This window comes from Ailuropoda melanoleuca, chromosome 6, assembly GCF_002007445.2.
Source record: "Ailuropoda melanoleuca isolate Jingjing chromosome 6, ASM200744v2, whole genome shotgun sequence".
NCBI lineage: Eukaryota > Metazoa > Chordata > Mammalia > Carnivora > Ursidae > Ailuropoda > Ailuropoda melanoleuca.
This window is the reverse complement of record NC_048223.1, coordinates 37,312,728-37,320,906: the sequence shown is the minus strand read 5'-3', so window position 1 is coordinate 37,320,906 and position 8,179 is coordinate 37,312,728. Positions and strand designations below refer to the sequence as shown.

The 8,179-nt window shown below is 58.5% G+C and overlaps 1 protein-coding gene across 3 annotated transcripts in view; it reads left to right on the top strand.

Annotated features, from left to right (window-relative positions):
* The window catches only part of VILL (villin like), an 85,638-nt gene extending 77,485 nt beyond the window's left edge, over positions 1 to 8,153 (top strand). For 2 of the 3 annotated variants that reach the window (XM_034662242.1, XM_034662243.1), the window contains 10 exons: positions 260 to 360; positions 2,224 to 2,361; positions 2,468 to 2,626; positions 3,111 to 3,290; positions 3,831 to 3,976; positions 4,864 to 5,008; positions 6,416 to 6,601; positions 6,794 to 6,865; positions 7,067 to 7,318; positions 7,556 to 8,153. In XM_034662242.1, the coding sequence (XP_034518133.1) occupies positions 260 to 360; positions 2,224 to 2,361; positions 2,468 to 2,626; positions 3,111 to 3,290; positions 3,831 to 3,976; positions 4,864 to 5,008; positions 6,416 to 6,601; positions 6,794 to 6,865; positions 7,067 to 7,318; positions 7,556 to 7,669 (1,493 nt within the window). In that variant the 3' untranslated portion in view covers positions 7,670 to 8,153. The remainder of the gene's footprint in view (positions 1 to 259; positions 361 to 2,223; positions 2,362 to 2,467; positions 2,627 to 3,110; positions 3,291 to 3,830; positions 3,977 to 4,863; positions 5,009 to 6,415; positions 6,602 to 6,793; positions 6,866 to 7,066; positions 7,319 to 7,555) is intronic. The other variant, XM_019794547.2, reaches the window with a different exon arrangement.
* Positions 8,154 to 8,179: the final 26 nt, after the last annotated feature.

Sequence of the window (8,179 nt, the reverse complement as noted above, 5' to 3'; positions counted from 1 at the left end):
GGCGGCGCGGGGCGGGGCGGCACCCAGAACCTCGGGGGGTCCGAAGAGTGGGCGGGACGAGGCCGGGGGAGTTGGGGAACCCCCGCATGGCCGATGCGGGGCCGGGTCTGGGGGGGATGGAGTGGGACCGACAAGGGGCGGCGCTCAGAAAGCGCCCCCGGGTCGGGGAACGCGGCCAGAGGGGGCTTCTTAAGTGATGGGCAGGTGGGGTTGGCTGGGGCGAGGACGCTAGTGACACACTATGCCCTCCCTGATTCAGGTAAATTGACTCAGGTAAGGCTGGATGTGGGTCAGCTGCACAGTCAGCCTGAGCTAGCGGCCCAGCTCCGGATGGTGGACGACGCCTCCGGGAAGGTGGAGGTAAGGGTCATTAGCTTGGCTGGGGGAAGATGGGCACACAGGGGTAGGCTTTGTCTTCAGGTAAACGGTATGGCTGCTAAAGTGCCCCAAGTACACACAGCTGCACAACACACAGCGACACCCAGGGGCAGTGTACATGTACGCACACCCTGCCTACAGCTTGCTCATACACAGCACACCTGATCAATCTATAAAGCGGTATTCACATAACACTTGGCACACACCACAGTTAACACTTCAAGATACTTAATTGTGCCCTTTTGTTAAATATATGACACAACCATATATATAATACAGACGCGTGTATGCACACCTTCTAATTGCACCCAGCCAGCCACGTTCATCAGCTGCAAACATGTAATTGCACAAATTCTACATTACACGTGATCACAGTCACACACAACACTCAACCCACAGGAACACACCAACATCGTACACGATCACATGTAGTCAGTCACAGCCCCACACAGTTGGCCCCCTGTCTGGTCTCAGACCAGTGTCCAGGGAGATGCAGCAGTTGCATCGTGACATGTTATCTGATCCCTGGTAGAGCCCTTAATTCCTTGGGCCTCAGTTTTTATCGATAAAATGGGGGCAAAAGCTATGGTCCCATTTGGCCCTTGGCTGGTGTGGGGATACTGTAAGATTCTGGAAACAGGACTTCCGGGCCTCTGTGAGGGGTTCTAGTTCTTAAGGTAGGTGGAGGTCAGAGAAAATACCATTTCTCCAAGGTGTCATCCTATATTTGCCCTAATATGAATCGACAGAAACTGTTAGTGAGAAGGGACCACGATAGGAGGAGACAGGGCAGGGCTCGGGGGAGCAGGCAGAAAACAGAGAGAGAAGAGACTGAGAAAGACGGAGTAGGGAGGAGACAGAGTGGGGGGGGCGGTGGGATGAAGAGCAGGAGAGATGGGGTACACAGGGAGAGAGAGGGGGGGATAGGGAAACAGGAGGAGGGCAAAGGTCTTGCCACTCAGGCTCCAAGCACAGAGGTAGGGAGGGGGTCCCTCCCAGCAGGCCAGCAGGTCTGGCTGCCAGATTAGGGCTGCTCCTGGGTAGCGCGCGTGGTCCATGTGGTCAGAAACAGCCTCTTCTGCAAAAGGCAGGATTCTGGTTGCTCTGCTCCAGATGATGTCTTCCCCAGAGAGAGCTGTCAGGCTCCGCGTGGGGACAGGATGCCCAGGCATTGTTCCTGCCCTTGTCAAGGAGGGCGTTGTTATACCCACTTTACAGATGGGAAAAGCTGAAGCTCAGAAGGGTCTCACTGCCCACACAGGGCCTACCTGGGATTTGAAGAGGCTCTGGCTGGCTCCAGAGCCCATGCTCGCCACCCACTAGGAACAGGAAATCACACTATTAAGTGTAAGGAAGTTATTTTCCTTTCAGCCTTTGAACAGGCTTTGTCTTTTTAAGTGACACTTGAAAAATGAGAATTTTCCCGAGAGCCCCGAGGCGTTGCATCTGCCCAGCTTCTGCAGCCCGGGCCTGAGCATCAAGCAGCTGGGCCAGGACCTGCCTGCCCCAAACATGCCTGTGGCTGGAGGGGGCAGGGTGGAGGTGGTGTGTGGCACGGCTCAGGACTGTCTGGGCAGCCTCTGGAGTCCTCACTGCTTGCTCGTCCCAGGAACCACAGGCCAACTCTGTCCTGGCTGACAGCACACCGGTACAAGCATGGTGGGGCCCAGAGCCCCACGGGGAAAAGGGTCAGCTGTGGATCCTTGGGCAAGCCTGGGAGAGCCGTCGACTGCACCGATGAGGCCTGCCCTGAGGCTGAGGATTGCTCGCTGGCTGGGCACAGGTGGGGGGGGGGGCTGGTTCAGGTGAAGGAGCACCTGGGCCCACTGGTCCTCTGTCCCGCAGGTGTGGTGCATCCAGGACTCACACAGACAGCCCGTGGAGCGCAAGCACCACGGACAGCTGTACGCGGGCAACTGCTACCTGGTCCTCTACACATACCAGAAGATGGGCCGCGCCCAGCACGTCCTGTACCTGTGGCAGGTGCGCTGGCCTGAGGGGGCGGGGTGGGCACCTGCAAACCCCAGAGCTGAGGGTCTGAGAATGGGATCTAAGAGCTGCCCCAGGCCCTTACCACCCCTACCTGCAGGGCCACCAGGCCACCACATGTGAGATCAACGGCCTGAACTGCAACGCTGAGGAGCTAGACCTCCTGTACCATGGCGCCCTGGTGCAGGAGCACGTGACCATGGGCAGCGAGCCCCCTCACTTCCTCGCCATCCTCCAGGGCCAGCTGGTGGTCTTCCAGGTAGGGCCCACCTTGCTGCTGCTCCTGCAGCCTCCCCGCTCCTCCATGTGCCCATAGCCCTTAGGTAAGGGCGAGGCTTCTCTTCAGCCCCGGGGCCCTGCTTACTACCATTGATGTCCCGGTGCTGTCAGTTAGGTGACCCCTGCCTGAGGCTCTTCGCTTGGTCCCCAGAGCCAGCCACAAAGCAGAGACACAGGTCAAGAAGCTGAGCTGGAAGGGAGTAGGGCCTTGCCTGGGGTCGCCATTTTCTGTCCTCAAGGTCTGGGGGAACCATGACCTTGGAGATGAGGGAGGGATCCATTGAGAAAGGGCCTGGTTCCCTATCCTAGGCTGATGGAATCCTCACCCTCTACACTCAGAGGATCTGGAAGATGGTGGCTTCAGGCAAGAGTCTGCTAGGCCCCAGGGCAGTTTGTCCATCACTGGGACAGGGAGGAGGCTCCCAGGAGCCCTTGCCTCATCCTGAGACCCAGCCCTCTTGTAGGGGCGCATGGGGCACAATGGGAAGGGGCAACCACCATCTGCCACGAGGCTCTTCCATGTGCAAGGCACAGACAGCTATAACACCAGGACCGTGGAGGTGCAAGCCCGTGCCTCAGCTCTCAACTCCAGTGACATCTTCTTGCTGGTCACAGCTAGCACCTGCTACCTCTGGTTTGGAAAGGTACCTCTAACCCTGGCCACTTGACTCATGCCTAGAGCGGTGTGCCAGGCCAGGGATGGCTCTACTCCACAGAGGAGGCGGACTTCATGTCCAGCCTCAGATAGGCCAGGAGTGGGGCAGGGGCAGGGCCACAGTGGGGTGTTGAACGTGACAGGTAGATCTGGGAGTCTACTGGTCAGAGGCAGACCACGCCCAGGCCACCTCCCCTCCTTCCTGCCTCGAGCAAGGAGCATGACCCTTCCAGAGTCTCTTGGGAAAAAGAGGAGGCCTAGTTCAGTTTGCCAGAGTTTTCTCTGATCTTCAACATAAACCACAAATGGTCCTTGAGCCTGGAGTCCCCATCCCGTTCTCTGGACCAGGAGAGGGTCCCAGTCCTGGGAGTGGGGAAGGGGAGATCCCTGGCTCATGTGTGCCCTGCCATCAGCCTAGGCCTCTGCTGACTCAGGCCCAGCCCCCCAGAGTCCCCTGAGAGTGGGGGAGGTGGGGCTGGAGGTGAAGACCCCTCCCCCTCAGGGCCTGACCCAACTCTTTGTCGGCCAGGGCTGCAGCGGTGACCAGCGTGAGATGGCGCGTACGGTGGTCACTGCCATCTCTGGGGAGAACAAGGAAACGGTGCTGGAGGGTCAAGAACCTCCCCACTTCTGGGAGGCCCTGGGAGGCCGGGCTCCCTACCCCAGCCACAAGAGGTGATAGGGCTGGGAAGAGGGTGTTCTCCTTACACAAAGGAGGAAACTGAGACCCACAGAGGGTGGGTGATGACTTAGGAGTCATACAGAGAACTGGAGAGGCCACCCTAGAACTGAGGTCTTTTGGCTCCCCATTCCAGGGTTCCCAGGAGCACAGCCCACCCTTCAGTCCCCAGCCCTGGGTTACTGGGGTCAAGATGCCAGGGAGAGCGGGGGAGTGGCGCCCTCTTCTGGCCAAACATGCTCCCTGCATTGCCTAGTCCTGGACCTTCCCAGGGGCAGAGAGCAAGAGGGCAAAGCCCCATTCCCAGCCCACAGTCCCCAGGGGTCATTGTGCCGAGTGTGTGTGTGTGTGGGGGGGTAATGTGACGTGTTGATAAACAGTATGTGTGGAGTGTGTGAAAGGACAAGGGTGTGTATCGGAAGGTAAGGCAGGGTGATGCCTTCAAGGGAGGAGGTTGCTGAGTCAGGGCCGCTGTGTGTGTCTGTGGGGCCTGGTTTATGCACTGTACTCCCCTCAAGTCCCCTGAGCATCCAGCCAGGACCAGGGGCTCCTCCCTCCTGGGGAGGGTAGGGCCCCAGCTTAACACCCCCCCCCAAAAAGCACTGCTGAGCCAACCGTCCCCTTCCCAGGGCCCACTCCTGGGAAAATTGCTGGGGCAGCGTGTGTCACAGCTGGCTGTGGCTAGACAGGCCATGAAGTGGGCTTGCCCACTGACAGATGGGGATGGGGCCCAGAGAGCAGCAGAGCATCTCCAGAGTGATTTTATGGGCTGGGGGGAGCCCAAAGGAGGGCCCGTGCCTCCCGCTCCAGGAGAAGCTGTTTCCCATGGTAGTGTAGGGGCTCTCTCTGCACCCCTCACAGCCTGGCTGCCCATACTGGCCAGGCTTCCGGAGGATGTCTCCAGCTTCCAGCCACGGCTGTTTGAGTGCTCCAGCCAGATGGGCCACCTGGTCCTCACAGAAGTGGTGTTCTTCAGCCAAGAGGACCTGGACAAGTATGACATCATGTTACTGGACACCTGGCAGGAGGTAAGGCCTGGCTGGGGTTTGAATGGGGGGGGCGTCCGTGTCTGTGCAGCTGGGGTTGAATGGGTGTAACTGTGTTTCCAGCCATGTCAGGCTGCGGGTGAGTCTGTGCGATTGTGTGTGACATGGTAGCGCTGTGACTGCACTGTGTGACCAGGGACACCTCCGTGTCACCACGAAGCTGCAGGAGACTCTGGCTGTGTCTGGGGCTCGTGTGCAATTGTGAGCAGTTTTGTAGTTGCGTCTGTGTGCCTTACAACGGCGTGATTCCTGGTGCCTGGGTGCCCGTGGCTAATGTGTCAGCGCGAGTGATTGCAAATTGAATGACTGACTGTGTGAGTGTATGCGGTTCCTTTGTGGTGACAGGGCTTGCCTCTGTGGAGTGGCCATGTGGTCACGCACTGGCTATAACCGGGGAAACCAAGAGACTGGGAGACTGGCCGCAGTGTGAGTGACTGAGTGGGGGGCAGGGTCACTGTGTCTGAAAGGCTACATGCGGCAGGTCTTCTGGGCTGCCTGGGTTTTTCTGGAGTGCGCACTACTGTATGATGGCGTGTGATCTTGTTTATGTGCAGCCGTGTGTGACTGTGGGTGACGGTGAGTGGCTGTGATTTGCTGGCTCTGTGGCAGTGGGGGATTGTGTGTCTATAGCTGTGATCATATGTGTCTGTGACACTGAATGTGGCCGTGACGCTTGTGTATCTCCATCTCAGACAAAAGCAAAGCCCTTACTACTGTCCATGTGACCTGGCGGCCCCCACTCTCTGGGCTGATTTGCTTCCACTGTCCCCCTCCACTTGCTCTGCTTTAGCCACAGTGGCCTCCTTGCTGCTCCCTGAATTTACCCAGGTGTGCTCAGGGCCTTTGCACTGGTTGTTTCTTCTGGTTAGAACACTCGACTTGCTCCCCCCACCTCCCCCAGATCTCTACTCAAATGTCACCTTCTCAGTAAGGCTCTCCCTGATTCTAATTTAAAATTGCAGTCATCCTCACACCCCCCAACACCCACACTTCGTGTCTTCTTTCCCTGCCTTACCTTTCTCCATCTGATATAGTACATGTTTTATTTATTTACTTAGTTATTTTTCTGTCTCCCCCCAGATAAAATGAAAGCTCTACAAGGGCAGGGATTTTTGCCCGTTTTGTTTTTTCATTGTTGAATCCCCGGTGCCTAGAACAGTGCCTGGCACACAACACGTGGTCAATAAATATTTGTGGGTTGAATGTATACATGCATGCCTGTGACCCTCTGCCATGTGGGTGGTATGGCAGCAGGCCTGCTGGGTGTGCCTGGTTGGCTGGGATGTGTGCGGGATTGTGAGAACATTTAATGGATGGGAGTAGGAAGGAAGTGGTCAGCTCTGGGCAGCCCCTCCACTTGCCCAAGGCCAGGCCCCTTCTGTGGCCCAGATCTTCCTGTGGCTGGGGGAAGCTGCCAGCAAGCGGAAGGAGTCGTCGGTGGCCTGGGGCCAGGAGTACCTGAAGACGCACCCGGCAGGGAGGAGCCCCACCACGCCCATCGTGGTGATCAAGCAGGGCCATGAGCCTCCCACCTTCACTGGATGGTTCCTCACCTGGGACCCCTACAAGTGGACTGTGAGTGAGGCCTTAACTCCAAGCCCCAACCTACTCCAGGGAGAGGGGCCTGCCCTGAGCAAACTGGGAGGAGGCATTGCCCTGTCTGGGGACCTCAAGTGTGGGTAGAGGAGCCCTGGTCTTGTCCTCAGGCCCCCTCCCAGGTCCCAGTGGTGCTCTCCATCCTGCCCCTGCCCTGATTCTTGCCCCCAGAACAACCAGTCCTGTGAGGAGGTGGTGGATGGCAGCCTGGGAGCAAGACCTGCCATAGCTGAAATAACAGCAGTGAGTATTGGGTCTGCCAGGCTCCCGCTGGGGACTAGGCTTGGTTGGCATGGTCTGGATGGGCAGAATGGGCAAGGACGGAGCCAAGCCCAGGTGGGTGGCAGGGTTTGCAGTAGGGGCAAGAGGGCCAGTGGGCTCAGTGTGGCCTCCCCGTGGGAGCCTCTCCCCCGTATCCCCAGCCTGAGTCCCCTCTCCGGGCAGGAACTCAACAACTTCCACCTGTCTAGAGGGCCAAGCAATGGCAGGGCAGGCCCCTTGACCCTGCGGAGCCTCAAGGGCTCCCAGGAGGTCTCAGGGAATGAGCTGCAGCGAGGCCCCAAGGCCGGTGGCACCAGCACCGGCAGCTACCACAGCAGCCCCAGACTCAGCATCAGTGGGAGCCTGCCCCGAGAACAGCTAATGCACCAGGCTGCCGAAGACCTGCCAGAGGGCGTGGACCCAGCCCACAAGGAGGTCAGTGCCCGAGGCCCCCTGCCACTTGCTGCCCCAGCACTGATGCATCTAAACCTCAGCTGGAGGCGCCCAGGGCATGACCCACTGATGGTGGGCAATGGGCAGGCTGCCCGGGGAGAGGGGTCTTCCAGATGGAATAATGGGCAGAGAGATCTGGGGGAGGATCGCACCACTGGGTGGATGGGACGGGATTCTGGGATCAGTTGACACCCTGCCCCTGTACCCTCTCCCTTCCAGTCCTATCTCTCCGACTCTGACTTCCAAGATATCTTTGGGAAATCCAAGGAAGAATTCTATAGCATGGCCAAGTGGAGGCAGCAGCAGGAGAAAAAGCGGCTTGGCTTTTTCTGACCCCAGGCCCTGCCCCTGCCTGTGCCACCCACATGGCCAGGACCTTGGGTACCTCCCCCATACATACCTGAGCCCCTGGGGAGACCCCGCTGGCACATCCTAGTCGGAGACTCCTGGGTCATCCCCTCCACCCCAGTCAATAAAAGCTGGTGGTCCTCACAAGGTGTGGCATGCGGGATTTCAAGTCTGGATCACTCAGTTAGTCCACCTCTGGGGGGAAGGGGCCTCTGGGACTGCAGGGGCTAGTCTGTGATGTTCCGGAGGACTGAGCTCTCTCCACTGTCTTCCATGGAGGGGTTTGTTTCTCACTGGTCCTTCCTGCCCAAGGGGACAGACAACCCTCCTACTCACAGCGTGAGTGTGGGGCAAGTGGAGAGAGAGAGAGAGGTGCTAGGGCTCCTCTCTCCACATACATGCACACGCACGCGTGCACGCACACACACACACACACACACACTCGGGTGCCCTTTATAGGGATTTTCTGGCATTCCAGTGAAGAGACCACAGGAC